The sequence below is a fragment of the Malassezia restricta genome, chromosome V (assembly GCF_003290485.1).
Source record: "Malassezia restricta chromosome V, complete sequence".
Taxonomy (NCBI): Eukaryota; Fungi; Basidiomycota; class Malasseziomycetes; order Malasseziales; family Malasseziaceae; genus Malassezia; species Malassezia restricta.
In genome coordinates, this window is record NC_040197.1 from 463,196 (window position 1) to 478,988 (window position 15,793).

Genomic DNA, 15,793 nt, shown 5'->3' on the forward strand with positions numbered 1-15,793 from the left:
CTGGGGAGACGCGCGCCGCAGCTCGTCTATATCGTCTTTGGTGAGCGACAGCGCCGTGGGCGGGCGTCGCAACATGACGATCGCGCAGAACGGCAAGAGGGGCCTCGATGGTAGGAGGCAAGCCAGTGCCTGTCACGTGGTATCCACTTCGACCCATTGGCGCACCGTGTTCGTTTTTTTCTCCCTCAACGACCATGGGACGCGGACGAGCTTACCGGCGTGGACACGGGCGCGGCGGGCGCGGCGGATCGAAGCGGTCCGGTGAGCGCCACGGCGAGTACACGTCGATCGAGCAGACCAACCCAAAGTTTGAGGCGTACTACCGCGACCAGGGCATTGTGCCCCTGGATGAGTGGGAGGCGTTCGTGGAAGCGATGCGGGCGCCGCTGCCGACGACTTTCCGCATCACGTCCGGCAAGCCAACGTCTCGTCAGCTACTCGATGCGATGCACACGACCTTCCTTCCGTACCTGTCCAACGTGACTTTCGAGGGCGAAAAGGTCACGCCACCCCACCAGCTCGAATGGTACCCTGAGGGCCTCGGATGGCATCTTGACGTGCGCAAGAATGTCTTGCGCAAGTCGCCCGAGTTCAAGCGTTTTCAGCAGTTCCTCGTGCACGAAACAGAGGTAGGCAGTATCTCACGCCAGGAGGCCGTGTCGATGCTGCCGCCCCTCTTCCTCGACGTGCGTCCCGAGCACCTCGTCCTCGATATGTGTGCGGCGCCGGGCTCTAAGACGGCACAGCTGATCGAGGCGATTCACTCGCCTCTCACGTCGTCGCCGGACGCCTTCGACCCAATGCCCCTTGGTGTCGTCGTCGCGAACGACTCGGACACGAAACGAGCTCACATGCTTGTGCACCAGTCCCAGCGCCTGCCGTCGCCCAATCTCTGCGTGACCAATGTCGACGCCAGCAACATGCCAAACATCCAGGTCTCGTGGAAAGGCGAGCAGCCGTCTGACCCGATCGAGCAGCGCGAGCTCAAGTACGACCGCATTCTCGCCGATGTGCCATGTTCAGGCGACGGCACACTCCGCAAGAACCTCGCGATCTGGAAGGACTGGACGCCCATGAACGGCACGGGCCTGCATGCTCTCCAGCTGCGCATCCTGATCCGTGGCCTGATGCTGCTGCGCCCAGGCGGCCGACTCGTGTACTCGACGTGCTCCCTGAACCCCATTGAGAACGAGGCCGTAGTCGTCGCAGCACTCCGCCACTTTAAGGGTGACGTGAGCATTGTGGATGCCTCAGGTATGCTTCCGGCTCTCCAGCGCCGCCCAGGCATGACATCGTGGAAGGTCGCGCCAGGCCGTGGAGCTCATCTTTTCAAGGGCGCAGAGAAAACAGACGAGTCCGCCATTCCATGGATCGAGTCATGGGACGCACTGTCTGGCCTTGACGCTGATCTCGCGTCTCGCACGCCCCAAAGTCTATGGCCACAGGGTGACGAAGAGACATGGCACCTGGACCGCTGTATCCGTGTATACCCTCACATGCAAAACACCGGTGCCTTTTTCGTGACGGTGCTCGAGAAAAAGAGCGCCGCAGACGCTGTGTCGCTCGCTCCAGGAATGGCCCGTGCGATGGAAAGCATGGCCGCTCAACACGCCGAGGCTCCCAGCGCCAAGCGTGCCGCCGACGAAGAACCAGAGCACGAAGCCAAACGGGTCAAGCAGGACGAGACTGTGCCGCATATCGTGCCTGTCGATAAACACCGCATGGACCGTGATGCTAAGCGACGCGCTCAGCTCGCTGATGCCCCCATTGGCGCTGGTGGTATGCCATATCGCGAGGATCCCTTTGTATACGTCCATCCATCAAATGCTGAAGTGCAGTCGTGCGTCAAGTGGTTCGGCCTACACGACTTCCCTGTCGCCAATCTCCTTGTACGCAACTCAGAGTGTGTACCGCTTCGCAGCGTGTACCTAACGTCCAACACGGTTCGTGCGATCGTTGCTGGCGGGGGTCCAGGTGCCGGTGTACATCCGGCCCAAAACCCTCTCAAGATCCGCCTGCTGAACTGCGGTGTCAAGGTATTCGGTCGACAAGAATCGGTCAGTAAAGCAACGCAAGCACAGCTTGCTGCCTCAAGCGACGATGCTTCGCAGCGCCGTGAGAATATGTCGTCGACATTGGCTTGCCGCTGGCGCGTGGTCAGCGACTCACTGCATTCAATGCGCCCCTTCTTGAGTGACAGGGTCGTTCTAAAGGCCACTTTGTCCGATCTCGCCTTTTTTATTCGCGAGTATTATCCCGTGCTCGACAACATTCCTGGCACTGTGGGAGAATTTTTGCGCACGGCCGAAATGGGAAGCTATGTCTTGGATATCGAACCCAGTGAGCATGAAGGACACAAGTTGGATGTCACCTTGTCTTATCCTATTTGGCGCTCCATGGCATCAGCTAATCTCATGCTCGATAAGCAGGAAAAGAGTGCACTATCCCTTCGCCTCTTCAATACTGACGTGTCGAATCCAGAAGGCCAACGTCACTTTTCCGCCAATCCCCAAGAGAGGAGGCAAAAGGAGCATGAGCAAGAAGATGATTCTTCGAAAGAAAGTAAGCAGCAGATAGAGTAAATTTGCGCATAGTAAAACAAGCCGGGCGACAATGTATACGTTGGCTTTGACATATGATGATCGAAGCGCATCCTACTTCATGACGACAAAACGGTTGCGCCAAGGGGGAATCGAACCCCCGGCACAGCTAACTTCCATGTACATGGCAAAGCTGTATTTTACCACTAAACCATTGGCGCGTCAGAGTCGGCTGTACAGAGGAATTTGTTCATTTTATGGTCTTTAGTCATGTCATGACATGATGCAAAAGAAACGTGCGCCAAGGGGGAATCGAACCCCCGGCACAGCTAATTTCCATGTACATGGCAAAGCTGTATTTTACCACTAAACCATTGGCGCTAACGTGTGCCAAGGGTGGGTTGATTTCAATTAGATATACCACGTAGATCTAGCGGGAAATACCGGTCTCAATAGGACGCTACCACTGTCTTCAAGGTATTTACTATTATCATTTGCTACTTTTTCCTGTAAACCAGTCCGTCCAGCGATGCCATATACTTGTTGATTTCGAAGCTGAGACAAGAGTGTCAATGGTCTGCCCAACCGCAATGGTCAAGCCTGGCAGGGCTAGTCGGATTAGGACTCACCATTCTTGTTTTGGGAGGACGCCTGCTCGTCCTGTTGGTTGGTATCGTTGGATGGTTCTTCTGATTTGCTGGAGACGCGTCCCTCATACTCGTCCACAAACTGTTGCAGTAGCTCCTTTTGGCGCTTGGATAGAGATCTGCACGTTAATATTTATATGACATACCTTGGTATCGAGACATCAAACTGCACCATAAGATCACCGTTGTTCTCATACGTCTTCCGACCTCCGAGACGAGGCACGCCACGACCACGCAGAATCATTTCCTCACCCGGTTGTGTGCCAGATGGAACGCGCACATCCACAGTGCCGTCCAGTGTGGGCACACGCACGCGGCCGCCTAGCACAGCCGTGTAGAATGGAATGACAGCAGGATAGAACAGGTTCGTGCCCTGGCGACGCCAAACCTTGCTGGGTTTTACGTGTATACGCACGTAGAGACTACCAGGTGGTCCAGCGCCCATCAGCGGCACGTCTCCTGCTCCATCCTGACGAATGCGGTAACCATCATCGACACCGGCTGGGATATTCACAGTCACCGAGCGCGTCGACTTGACGCGGCCAGCACCTGAGCATGTAGAGCATTCATCTCCCGCCGCGATGGTCGAGCCGGTGCCGCTGCATGCCGGACACGTACTGGCCATTTGGAAGCCACCCTGGATTACAAAGGTACGTGTGCCAGTGCCATGACAGACTTGGCACGTTGTGCGCTTGGCTTGCGGCTTCAATCCAGAGCCAGTGCAGGTACCACAACGATCAATCGGATTAATGGTCACTGTGCGTGAAGTGCCCTTGCACGCTTCCTCAAACGAGAGTGTAATAGACGCCTCAATATCCTCGCCACGCGTCTCGCCACCAAAGCCCGTGCGTGTAGCTCGACCACCACCAAAAGCGCTGCCAAACAGTGACTCAAAGATGCTTTCAGCACTGCCAGGGTGAAATCCACCAAAGCCAGCGGCACCGAAGCCGGCACCGGCTGCGCCGCCGAACGGATCAAAGCCTCCCATGCTGGGCCCATCCGCCGAGCCAAACTGGTCATACGAAGCACGCTTCTGTTCGTCACTTAGAATATCATATGCTGCTTGAATCTCGACGAAGCGCTCCTTGGCACCAGGTTCTTTGCTCGTATCGGGATGATATTTTTTTGCCAGTTGATAATATGCGCTCTTTATGTCCTTGGTGCTGGCGTCACGCTTCACACCCAGCGTGGCATATGGGTCTTTGGACGCTGTTGTATGAGTGCTGTGGAATCCACGCATGTACGTCGCGTTTGTCTGAGCCAGGCGGGGCATCACGACCGAGCGACGACCGGCAGACGACACCGTGACGAGTGAGCGTCTCATGGTCGAACACTTGGCCTGGAAGGCACGCGGAAGCAAGCGCAGACTTCCAGGAGCTGTACACATGAAGCCAGAACTAAGTTGGCCTAGACCTGTCGTTGGCATGAGAGTCGCGCCAGTCACACGCTGCCTTCGACGTCAAGTGGCGTTGGAAACAAATGGTACGTAAAAGAAGCCTTTTTACTAGCTTGGACATTATGAAAGAGCACGTGGCTTTAATAGAGGTGCGTCACCTAGGTTACAGTTGAGCGTTCGAGCCACGCTGAAGGGTGTCGAGAAAGGCACGAGAATAGCTGGCGTCAGACGATGCGTGCTTACCGTTGGCACTGCTCAAACACGGTGTAGAAGGCACTTGTACCAATCTCGAGGGTGAGTCGCGAATATACGTACATAATAGGGATCCATCACCGTGGCATTGTCGTCACTGGTATATGAGTCGATTGGATGAACCTACAATGCAGAAAATAGTTTAACCCTGTTATCGTGAGTAGCATTTACGCACTGTGCTTTGGAGTCCTTTGGTTGCATGCGCTGTAGATTTTTGACATTATTGGTGCTGGGTGAGCGAGAGGTCAACGTACTCCATGCCGAAAATATAGAGAAACTTGTAAAAGTCATCCCGAGTGATGGCCCGGGCGATATGGTTAATGGGAACTTGGTTCTCTTGGCAGACTTTTACCGTGCTTGTGTGAGTATGACTGGGCACGTACGTGGAGTGAGGTTCTTCGCCTTCATGATAGTCGGCGGTCCCGCAACTGTCAATCACGCCAAAATGGTCGTCGGCGCGCTGCTTCTGTACCGCATGGCGAAAGACGGCTTCCGCCATAGGACTTCGGCAGATATTACCCAAACAACAGAAGAGGACATTGATCGGTTCAGGCGACATGGCGATTCGTTCTGGCGGTGTTTGGTCGAAAACGGACGTAATTCCTCCACCATCGCTACGAAACCTTCTATAAACGGCCCAAAGCCGCCATGGACTGCACAAAAGCTGATGGCGTGAGAATCTCGGTGCTGCCGTACGTAATTTGCTTCGAATTTGATGAGCTGGACGCCATGCTACTCGAAGTAGCAGTGGTGCGCGAGATGTATTCTTGCAGGTTGGCAAATTCAACGTAGCTACCGCCCCCCACGACAAAGACCACGGCATGGGCAAATGGTTGGCGAGCTTTAACCCCCCCAGCTGCCATCACGGAAGCCCGTCCGCGAGGCTGGCGCGGGTCAATGCACAAATAATCATCCGTTACTTGCAGTGCCTGCGTATTAGCGCTGGCTGGATCCATAATTGAGGCGACAAGACGTGTCACAGCAAAGTCCTTTTGGACCGGCAAAAAGTTTTTGACACCAGCCACGAGATTCTCCAAACGACTATCTTTCAGCTTGTCTGTAAGCCGGCTACCCAGCGAGCTGAAACCTTTAAACAGTTCGTGGCCGCTTTGAGTCGGTGCGGGTGTAGGCGTTGAGAGTGTAAATCGCATTATTTCGCGCGCTTTCTTTGCATAGACCAAGGAAGCCATGTCTGCACCTTGTGTCCTTAGTGCCTCTTCAAAATCTTCGACCTCTTTGCGACTCAATGCAGCATCGGCCATCGACAAATAATACACGAGGAAAAGACGCAGCTTGTCCTCTGGGTTCTGCATGGCCGGATTCCGAATAGCTTCCAGAATAGCCGTCTTGCTTTGCCGGGTGATTGTCTCTTCCATCTGATATAACTCGTCTAAGCCACGAGTTTTGATGCCCTGCAGAAGAGCTGTGGCAATATTCATATGCGCATCGATTGTGCGTTTTCGTGCCGTGAGCTTGGGGAGCGCGGTTACAGCAGCTTTCAGATGCGATGCATTCGACGAAGCATCCAGCTGTCCCACCTCATCCATGCTGCTGATACCTGTTGAGCGCATAATTTCATTCGCTTCTTGGCGGTACTGATTCAGTTCAGCATCAATATCCTCCGCGACCTGAGGGAAAGGAAGGTCCGCGTTCTTGGCCCAAAAGTAGTCCTTGGAGTCCAGGTCATACGACTTCTTGGCCGTAGGTGGCTTGTCCGGTTCCTGCACTATCACACGGTTCAGTTTTGCATCCAGGACATCATACACTAGGGCTTGGTACGTCCATGAATGCGCTATCATCGGAATCAGATCCACGTTCCGGTCCATCAAAATTAGCACGGGGCGCTCATTGTTCCATGAACTCGACGAGGACGCAAATAAGCCAGAAACGCCCCGTGACGATGTCGACTGCTCACGCAGCTTTCCCTCGAGCTTACGTGCAACGAGTTCCGCTGCGCTACCGCGTGGAGCGCGGATAATCGGCAGGGTTCCCATCGTGGCAAAGACAGAGAGAAGACCTGCAGCGATGCGATCCGTCTCGGCCTCGACGTGTTCCTGGCCATGCTGCGGGTTGTGGAGCTGCTCGTACGTAGTTGGAACATTGGCCGAGCCAGATGTGTGCATTTTTGGAAGTAGCTGGAACAGTCTGGGTTGCAGCACAATATAGTCCAAGTATTGGTCGTATACCTGTCGAATTTGAGCCCCACCATTTGTCCGGGCGACGGCTTGGGCCAATTGCTCCAACACAGGTCGAGGTACCATTGAGGTAAAATTGATGTAATACGACTCGTACAAGCCATTTGATATGTCCTTGGCGATTCGCGCGACATTGTCTTGCGTGGGCGACACAAAATACACAGCGGGCACATCTGGCAGAGCAGGCCGATCGGCATGCAGCTGCAAGTGCAATGTAACACCATTCTCACGCAAATCTTGAACACGTAAGCTGGTAGCAAGAATATCCGTGCTCGTCTGGTCCATTATTAGGATCTTCCATACAGGCGGCGCTGTAACGGCAGGGGCATTATCCTCTTGCTTGCTCCGTCCAGATGTGTGAGAGAATGTTGGGTCATTAAAGTTGAGCATTGACAAAAGAGAATGCACTTGTGCAGATCTAAGTGAAGATAGTGATGATGATTCCGCGGCCTGCATGCCCGCGCCTGCTGGCGCTGCAATGGATGATGCAGCTGCCATACACTGTGTTCGATAGCGAAATGGGGACAACGACCCCCTGGCGACACGAGGTCCAGCTTCACGTGGCGTCCATGTGGATCCATTTGTGGAGGGTCCGGCAATTAAGCATGTTGGAGCCGCACGGTAATAAATGAACGGACTTGTCTGCTCCGGGTCGTGTGCTTTTACCCATGTCTTTACTCGCAGGCACCAACAAGACTCGTGAGGAGTGGGATAAGCTTACGACACCATTCGTTCAAGTGCGTAAGAAAGCAGATGGTCTATATGAAAGCTGGGTCAAGGAACACTTTGTGCCTGTGTTCGGCAAATCCATATTTGGTGGCTCGCTTATTGCGCAATGCATTCTTGCAGCTTACGATACCGTGTCAGAGGACATGCTGTTACACGTATGTCGAATCCATGCTAACAACAGGAATTCCACGTATGTCAAGCAAGGCGGACTAACATGCAGGGCAAATTCGTCGATCGAGCTGATGTCCATGAGCACATTATGTATCATGTACAAAAGCTGCGCAATGGTCGCTCCTACATGACTAGGCGTGTTGATGCTAAGCAGGGAGACACGGTCTTGTTTTCGGTGTCCATGTCGTTCCAACTGCGTGAACCGAATGAGCCTACTTATTTTGTGCCTTCGCCCAAAGTGGTGAATCTGGACGACTTTCAGTCCCTTTCCAAGGATCTGTACGATCCTTATGTCTCACTTCGACAGGTGGTGCACCCCGAGCAGTGCATGCATGCGCATATGCGATATCATAACATACTTCATTCAATGCGGGAAGATCACCCCATGTACGAATTGCTCTCGCAATGGACGCACGACCATACTCACGTCTTTCCGATGCAGTCTCGACCGGCCATTCCGACCATGTTTGACAGAGATGGTCATATGGCGCCATTTTCCAAAACAGCCTACTGGCTCAGCTCTCGTGGCTACTGCCGTGGCCCCCAAAGTTTGCAGCAAGCCATGCTTGGCTTTCACGTCGACCAGTTTTTCCTGGTCAACATGAATACGGATATACCATCGTACACCACGACAATGATGGCGTCTCTGGACCACACGATGTGGTTCTATAATGATTTCCAGATGTGTGATTGGCTTTTGTTTGTCTTGGACAATCAAGCGCTCAATAATGGCCGCGCCTTGATCACAGGCCGCATATACCGTCTAGATGGTGTCCTTGTCGCTGTTGTGGTACGTTTTTTTGCACTCACCTTGTTAGGCGCAAGAGGGCGTGCACCGTTTCAAGCCCAGCCAGTCGCATTTATAGACATGTTGAGAGTGGAGAATAGGACCCCACCTTGGGACCTTATGATATCGGTGCTGGATTATGTGCCAAGTTACCCTGAGTTCTGTGTACGCTGCGTGGGCTCATAATATAGGAAAATTATCTTCAAAGAAATGTGCCCGCCATCTTTCCCGCGAGCATGACATCCTCGTGGCCGGCGTATCGACGATACGTGCACAAAGACGGTGGCGTGCTTTGGGACGCTTTGCGTGCCGACTTTGGCGATCATGATGTACCTGTTGTGATCGATAACCAAGAACGCAAAACAATGCGGCTTGAAGAGGCCATCGACCTCATCACTGAAACGAAACACGCAGTGTATATTAAAGATTGGCATCTTGTTCGATCTGCACGGACCCACTCGAGGGATTCCCACTTTTTCTTGCCGTACAGCACACCTGCCCTCTTTGCAGATGATTGTACGTTTTCTGTCTAACCGAAAGGGATGAACAATGTAACTACCCTGGGAAATCCCAGCGCTACATACCCCAATGCGTCAGACGCGTGGCTTGCGTCATGTCATGATGCTTATGATCAGGACGATTTCCGTTTTTGTTACGCGGGTACAACAGGTACCATAACGCCCCTACATCGTGATGGTACGTTCTTATTACTTATGCAGTTTGTATGTACTGCGACACTAATGCAGATACCTCCTACTCGTGGTCAACCAACATTGCAGGCCGCAAGAGATGGCGATTTGTCGCGCCGCAAGATGCTTCACTTTTGCGTCGCTTTCCCGATCAGCGCACATCAGAACTTGCGTCAACGTATGACGACATGGAACGGCGTTACGCGAACCATGAGCTTGGTGCATACAAGGATGGGTTTAGCGGCTGGCCTGGCTGGGCAGAGGTGCGTTCTCGTGTCCATGTAGTATACCAAGAACCTGGACAGACGATATTTGTGCCGTCGAATTGGTATCATGAAGTCGAAAACCTCACCGACTGCCTAAGTCTGAACCACAACTGGTGCAACGCATACAATCTGCGGAGTATGTACGAGTCTATGGAGCATGAGGTGGACGATGTAACGGCCGCGCTCGAAGACGTACGAGATATGCTCCAGAGCCAGCCAGCCAATCAGTGTCCATGGCAGGCCGAATTTGTAGCCATTGTCCAGGACGTGGTGCGCGAGGATGCTGGGTGGGCGTGGGATGGTTTCTGGCGTATGGTGTATCATAATGTTGTACACCCCCCATGCGATGCCATGTTCCGACCACCAGACGTCCGCCCCCTCATTCGTGAGCTGCTGAGCCGATTCCTGCTGCGCGCTGAAACGCCGTGGCTTGCCTCGTCCTCCACAACCTCTTGGCAACGTGTAGCGGACTGGCTGCATGTGTCTCCTGTAGGCTGACTCAGCTGATGTCCGTAGAAGAAATCTTACGGCTTCCTCTCACTTCCTCTACAGCCAACTGCCATGTACCGCCCCGCCTCCCAAACCTACCTTTCAGAGACGATGAATGCTGCTTCTTGGAATCCTCTCAATTCTCAGGCGCCTTTAGCACAAGGTTTTCAAAGTCCTAAACTGGGAAGTATGTCTTTCGACCAAGATTCTGGATGGCCTCTGCCACACACAGATCCCAGTCCGGGCCTACTGCCGAACCCGCGTTGGTCTGCTCAAACGCAAATGTGGTACTATCTCGACACGACCAACACGGTGCAAGGACCCTTCCCGGCTACTTCAATGCAAATGTGGTTTGATCAGAAGTATCTGTTTCCAGAATTGTTGATCCGGGCTGAAGAAGATGCCACGTTTCGACCGCTACACGTTTATATGGCGGACTCGAGCGATCCCTTGCGCTTCTTCCTTATACCGCCAAAGAACTTTATGATGTCTGCGTCTGTCACACCGACGCCGCCGCGCATTCCATCAGTGATAGGATCGCCTCATGTATCCGCTGCGCCCTCTCCTCAGCTGGGGACCATGCCTCTATCACAGAGAGAGGCGGGTGTGCGTGCTGCGCCTGATTCGATGGCATCGAACTCAAAGACAAGCCCTCTGGCCGCATCAAACTTGTCCGCGGACGACATTCTTACGTCTCTACGTGTCATGTCGCAGCTTCAAACCCTATTACCGAATTCCACCGAAGCACAGACGCTGCAGATGTTGCGAACAGTGCTTTCCTCATCTGTGCCACATGCGAATGAAGCAGGAATGCAGGACATCTTGCATGCCATGCAGCAGCAGGCTCATGATGACGCGATGCGTGCCACGCAGGCGCAGGCTTATGCGGATGCCGGCACTTCTGTATCGACACCAGAGGCTGCGCCTGTCAAATCCACTCCTTTGGATAACAAAAATACCCTATGGTCCTATAATAAAGATCTGTATTCCGATGAGGACGACCCCTTCTCCCCCGAGCCACCTCGTACTGACGATCTGGTGTCCAAGCATGATGACGAACAGCTCGAACCTAGTCTCCAGCCAAAGCCAGCCCCTGTTGAATCCAAACCAAGTCCTCACGAGGAGCTGCCTACGAAAACGTCCGAGGCACCTCCGGAACCTGCCAAGAAAGCGGCGCCAAGTACGCTGCCCAAGAGCTCGACGACAGGCCGCCCTGCGCCCTGGGCCGCTACCACCAACAAGCCATCCAACACGTCAAAACCCAACATGCGCGAAATTCTTGAGGCCGAACAGCGCGAGCACAAGGCTCGTGAAGCCAGAGAACGTGCGAACAACTCAGCAATGCTGGCCCAGGCCATGGCTTCGATGCATGTATCAGGGCAGGACGCGTCAGCCCAGCCATCGCGCCCGTCACGTCAGAGCAGCGGCAGTGCATGGAGCGTGCCTAAGCCGGTGCCGACCAAGTCGCTTTCGGAAATTCAGCAGGAGGAGAGCGCGCGCACAGCCAGTGAAAAGGCTGCCCAGGCCGCGCGCCCATCGGCCTACAGCAACTCTGTGATGCGTGGAAGCCTGGGTGAAGCCCCGTCATCCTTGGCGTCTGATGCCTCGGATGATGGATGGGTCAAGATCGGCGCCAATGGCAAAGGACAACATCCGCTGCCGTCCAAACCGGTATTAACTAAGAGTAGCGTGCCGCCTAAGCCCACGTCTGCCGTACCGCTTCGCACGGCTGCTCTGCCTACTCGCCCACCAGCGCTTGCATCTCCCATGCTGTCTTCTGGGCAAAGTGGTCCGTCCGTCGCGTCCGAGGCAGATGAAGAGGGATGGGTGACGATGAAGCCCAAGCATCAAGTGCGTCGCGATGCACTATCGCAAATGAACGATGCCATTCCCCGCCCTAGCGCCGCATCGGTAGGTGTGACGAGTCGTCCTACAGTCGTGCCGTCGACTCCTCAACCGCCGTCGCCCGAGTTTCTGAGGCACTGCCGCGAGCAGCTCAAGGGTCTGCGTGCAAACATCGATGACTTTATCGAGATGCTGCTCTCATTCCCGCTGAACCCCTCGGCGGACGTGTCTGACATTATTGCCGAAGCAGTGTATGCCAACAGCAGCACCCTCGACGGCCGTCGTTTCGCCGCGGACTTTATTTCGCGTCGCAAAGCTGATGCATACCGTGCTGTAACTATTTAGAAACTATGCAGTTGTGTGCGTTTGGGTATGTAATACATTAGAGTCGGAAGGGCCCATCGTGGGCAGAGATGCGTCGGACTCAGTCTTGGGCGGCGTGGGTGCCTTGACAGGCTCTTGTGGTGGCTCATCCTCTACGTCCATTCCCTCTTGTTCCTTCCACGACTGCTGATCGCGTCGACCGCCTTCGCCCTCGTCATCCGAATCGTCAAACTCAGTGTCGCGTTGAATGCGTTTGTCCATGACATGCTGACTCACACGCACGTCCGGATCTTCTGCGTCGTCGTCTTGGTCATCCATGGCCGTATCGTGGGCCAAGTGTGGCTCAACATGGCCTTGTACCGACGGCGCATGGGCCACGTGGCGCAGGTTCTCAAACACCTGCTCTTTGACCTTGTCCAGATACTCGCGTGTATTCATGTTTTCCATGTTGCTCGGCAATACATCTAGTTGGTACTGGGGCCCAAAGTATTCGTAGTATTCATTCACTGGCAGAACAGAGCTCAGCTGGTGTCCCGACGCCAATCCCGTTTCGTACGCCCATGCACGACTCACATTTCGCATCGTGTAACCACCGCCGCCGACCAGTAAAAGAGGCAAGCCAAAGCTTTTGACAAACTCGACACAACTGGCGTGTCCACGCATACTAAGGTTAAAGCAGCCCAGCTTGTCACCAGCGAGAGAGTCGGAACCACACTGTAACACCACCGCCGTCGGTTGGTACTGTTCCATGATGCGTTGGATCACGGGGCGAAATACACTTTGGTACGTCTCGTCGGTGATGCCGTCGCGAAGAGGCACATTGCATGCATAGTGTTTGCCCTTGCCACATCCAATGTCACGAAGTTCTCCTGTTCCAGGGAAAAATTCACCATACTTGTGGAAAGAGCATGTCATGACACGATCAGTGGTGTAAAACGCTTCTTCCACACCATCGCCATGGTGCACATCAATATCAATGTACAGCACACGAGCATGGTACCGGAGCAGTTCAAGGATGCCTAGCACGATATCATTCACGTAGCAAAAGCCACTCGCCTCACCCTTCTTGGCATGATGAAGCCCACCAGCCCAATTGATCGCAATATCGCACTTGTCTCGCGATAAACGAGCCGCTCCCTCCATCGAACCGCCGGCGGATATCGAGCAGTATTCAAAGAGTCCGTCGAACACGGGACAGTCGTCACCCACATTAAATTTAGACTGCTCCCGCACATATGCATCCACATTCTCTGGCGTCACACGGTACAGGAAGTCCACGTATTCATCCGTGTGAAATTGCGACATTTCCCGCTTGGTCGCTGGTTTCGCACGCTGGGCGTTAGCAAAAGGACACATACAAATATCTCCATCTTCTTGTACAGACCATAGTTCATGACCAAAGAGTGACACATTCGCACACGCATGGGCTTCATGGGATGTCCTGGTCCATAATGGAAGTTGCCAATGTCGGAGTCAAAAAAGTAGCACACCCGCGACCTTTGACCACTCGCATTCTGAAGCGGCTCCATTAGCGGTGTATCACCTGCACGATAGGATAATGTGCCTGCAGATCCGCCCTCAGAATTGGGTGGCAGATATGTGGTAGTGCCCATAATCAATTCGTACGGTGTACGTGCACCCGCGTCGTATCAAAAAACCCGAAGAAACCTTCGTCCGCGTCGACGTTCTATGGTATCCCTGACCAGCGGTAACCACGTGGCCTCCACGCGTACAGCGCCGGGTCCGCTGCACCGATGGCTAAACGCCATTGCAGTCCACCATGTCATCTCAACAGGCTAGTGGTCGTTCGCTCATCGCTTTAATTGCCGACGAAGTACGTGTATGAATATTTACGATCAAGGACTCAACTACAGGATTTATTCTCGCGGGTATTGGTGATGTGAACAAGGATGGCGAAAGAAATTTTTTTGTTGTGGATAATAAGACGCCCACATCCGACATCGAGGACGCTTTCAATAAGTTTACGAAGGATAGAAACGACATCGCCATTGTATTAATCAACCAACATATCGCGGACAAGATCCGTCCCATCGTGGACAAGTATATGCTGGCCTTCCCTGCCGTGCTCGAAATCCCGAGCAAGGACCACCCCTACGGTTCGTGCCCACCACCAACTAACAACAGACCCTTCGAAAGACGCTGTGCTCAAGCGCGTCCAGAAACTATTTGGCGAATGAATTTGCTACTATCAACTCTTGTTACATAGGTCAACATACTTGTAATCTTCGTTTACGGACTACAGTTTATTGTCCACCGCGCAAACGTAGCACAAGGTGCAACGTCGATTCCTTCTGGATGTTGTAGTCGCTCAGGGTACGACCATCCTCCAGCTGCTTACCAGCAAAGATCAGGCGCTGTTGGTCAGGGGGAATGCCCTCCTTGTCCTGGATCTTGGCCTTGACGTTGTCAATCGTGTCCGAAGACTCGACTTCAAGGGTGATGGTTTTGCCTGTCAGGGTCTTGACGAAAATCTGCATACCGCCACGCAAACGCAGAACAAGGTGCAATGTCGATTCCTTCTGGATGTTGTAGTCGCTCAGGGTGCGGCCATCCTCCAGCTGCTTACCAGCAAAGATCAGGCGCTGTTGGTCAGGAGGAATGCCCTCCTTGTCCTGGATCTTGGCCTTGACGTTGTCAATCGTGTCCGAAGACTCGACTTCAAGGGTGATGGTTTTGCCTGTCAGGGTCTTGACGAAAATCTGCATACCGCCACGCAAACGCAGAACAAGGTGCAATGTCGATTCCTTCTGGATGTTGTAGTCGCTCAGGGTGCGGCCATCCTCCAGCTGCTTACCAGCAAAGATCAGGCGCTGTTGGTCAGGGGGAATGCCCTCCTTGTCCTGGATCTTGGCCTTGACGTTGTCAATCGTGTCCGAAGACTCGACTTCAAGGGTGATGGTTTTGCCTGTCAGGGTCTTGACGAAAATCTGCATACCGCCACGCAAACGCAGAACAAGGTGCAATGTCGATTCCTTCTGAATGTTGTAGTCGCTCAGGGTGCGGCCATCCTCCAGCTGCTTACCAGCAAAGATCAGGCGCTGTTGGTCAGGGGGAATGCCCTCCTTGTCCTGGATCTTGGCCTTGACGTTGTCAATCGTGTCTGAAGACTCGACTTCAAGGGTGATGGTTTTGCCTGTCAGGGTCTTGACGAAAATCTGCATACCGCCACGCAAACGCAGAACAAGGTGCAATGTCGATTCCTTCTGAATGTTGTAGTCGCTCAGGGTGCGGCCATCCTCCAGCTGCTTACCAGCAAAGATCAGGCGCTGTTGGTCAGGGGGAATGCCCTCCTTGTCCTGGATCTTGGCCTTGACGTTGTCAATCGTGTCTGAAGACTCGACTTCAAGGGTGATGGTTTTGCCTGTCAGGGTCTTCACAAAGATCTGCATTTTCGGTGGCGTAAGGCTAAAGTCAAACCCGTGTTGTGTGGTCCGTGTTTTAT

At 53.7% G+C, this 15,793-nt stretch overlaps 10 protein-coding genes and 2 non-coding genes across 12 annotated transcripts; 5 read left to right on the forward strand and 7 right to left on the reverse strand.

Annotated features, from left to right (window-relative positions):
- Positions 1-194: 194 nt before the first annotated feature.
- Positions 195-2,582, forward strand: MRET_3107 (multisite-specific tRNA:(cytosine-C5)-methyltransferase; the record flags this gene model as incomplete). Its single annotated transcript, XM_027629734.1, has 1 exon — positions 195-2,582. One exon carries the CDS (start codon positions 195-197, stop codon positions 2,580-2,582), a length of 2,388 nt encoding a protein of 795 aa, XP_027485506.1.
- Positions 2,583-2,676: 94 nt separating this feature from the next.
- Positions 2,677-2,761, reverse strand: MRET_t0052. The gene has a single exon. It is a non-coding gene; the product is annotated as a tRNA-Gly (tRNA).
- A 75-nt stretch (positions 2,762-2,836) lies between these two features.
- MRET_t0053 lies at positions 2,837-2,921 on the reverse strand. Its single transcript has one exon. It is a non-coding gene; the product is annotated as a tRNA-Gly (tRNA).
- Positions 2,922-3,030: 109 nt separating this feature from the next.
- Positions 3,031-4,613, reverse strand: MRET_3108 (molecular chaperone DnaJ; the record flags this gene model as incomplete). The annotated part of the gene is made up of 3 exons (XM_027629735.1): positions 3,031-3,095; positions 3,170-3,306; positions 3,334-4,613. The coding sequence occupies 3 exons, from the start codon at positions 4,611-4,613 to the stop codon at positions 3,031-3,033; spliced, it is 1,482 nt and encodes a 493-aa protein (XP_027485499.1).
- Positions 4,614-4,746: 133 nt separating this feature from the next.
- MRET_3109 (low molecular weight phosphotyrosine protein phosphatase) lies at positions 4,747-5,394 on the reverse strand (the record flags this gene model as incomplete). Its single annotated transcript, XM_027629736.1, has 7 exons — positions 4,747-4,801; positions 4,827-4,870; positions 4,899-4,932; positions 4,963-4,983; positions 5,011-5,064; positions 5,090-5,191; positions 5,219-5,394. The coding sequence occupies 7 exons, from the start codon at positions 5,392-5,394 to the stop codon at positions 4,747-4,749; spliced, it is 486 nt and encodes a 161-aa protein (XP_027485498.1).
- A 67-nt stretch (positions 5,395-5,461) lies between these two features.
- Positions 5,462-7,528, reverse strand: MRET_3110 (Sec1 family domain protein 1; the record flags this gene model as incomplete). Its single annotated transcript, XM_027629737.1, has 1 exon — positions 5,462-7,528. One exon carries the CDS (start codon positions 7,526-7,528, stop codon positions 5,462-5,464), a length of 2,067 nt encoding a protein of 688 aa, XP_027485531.1.
- Positions 7,529-7,698: 170 nt separating this feature from the next.
- On the forward strand, positions 7,699-8,796 carry MRET_3111 (acyl-CoA thioesterase 8; the record flags this gene model as incomplete). Its single annotated transcript, XM_027629738.1, has 4 exons — positions 7,699-7,914; positions 7,941-7,949; positions 7,980-8,720; positions 8,749-8,796. 4 exons carry the CDS (start codon positions 7,699-7,701, stop codon positions 8,794-8,796), a joined length of 1,014 nt encoding a protein of 337 aa, XP_027485532.1.
- A 41-nt stretch (positions 8,797-8,837) lies between these two features.
- On the forward strand, positions 8,838-10,170 carry MRET_3112 (JmjC domain, hydroxylase; the record flags this gene model as incomplete). Its single annotated transcript, XM_027629739.1, has 4 exons — positions 8,838-8,882; positions 8,909-9,233; positions 9,258-9,413; positions 9,437-10,170. 4 exons carry the CDS (start codon positions 8,838-8,840, stop codon positions 10,168-10,170), a joined length of 1,260 nt encoding a protein of 419 aa, XP_027485529.1.
- Positions 10,171-10,233: 63 nt separating this feature from the next.
- MRET_3113 (GYF domain protein) lies at positions 10,234-12,351 on the forward strand (the record flags this gene model as incomplete). The annotated part of the gene is made up of 1 exon (XM_027629740.1): positions 10,234-12,351. The coding sequence occupies one exon, from the start codon at positions 10,234-10,236 to the stop codon at positions 12,349-12,351; it is 2,118 nt and encodes a 705-aa protein (XP_027485530.1).
- Positions 12,352-12,354: 3 nt separating this feature from the next.
- Positions 12,355-13,943, reverse strand: MRET_3114 (histone deacetylase 1/2; the record flags this gene model as incomplete). Its single annotated transcript, XM_027629741.1, has 2 exons — positions 12,355-13,662; positions 13,689-13,943. 2 exons carry the CDS (start codon positions 13,941-13,943, stop codon positions 12,355-12,357), a joined length of 1,563 nt encoding a protein of 520 aa, XP_027485534.1.
- A 167-nt stretch (positions 13,944-14,110) lies between these two features.
- Positions 14,111-14,528, forward strand: MRET_3115 (V-type H+-transporting ATPase subunit F; the record flags this gene model as incomplete). The annotated part of the gene is made up of 3 exons (XM_027629742.1): positions 14,111-14,164; positions 14,192-14,447; positions 14,476-14,528. The coding sequence occupies 3 exons, from the start codon at positions 14,111-14,113 to the stop codon at positions 14,526-14,528; spliced, it is 363 nt and encodes a 120-aa protein (XP_027485535.1).
- A 66-nt stretch (positions 14,529-14,594) lies between these two features.
- MRET_3116 (ubiquitin C) lies at positions 14,595-15,740 on the reverse strand (the record flags this gene model as incomplete). Its single annotated transcript, XM_027629743.1, has 1 exon — positions 14,595-15,740. One exon carries the CDS (start codon positions 15,738-15,740, stop codon positions 14,595-14,597), a length of 1,146 nt encoding a protein of 381 aa, XP_027485533.1.
- Between the last annotated feature and the right edge of the window lie 53 nt (positions 15,741-15,793).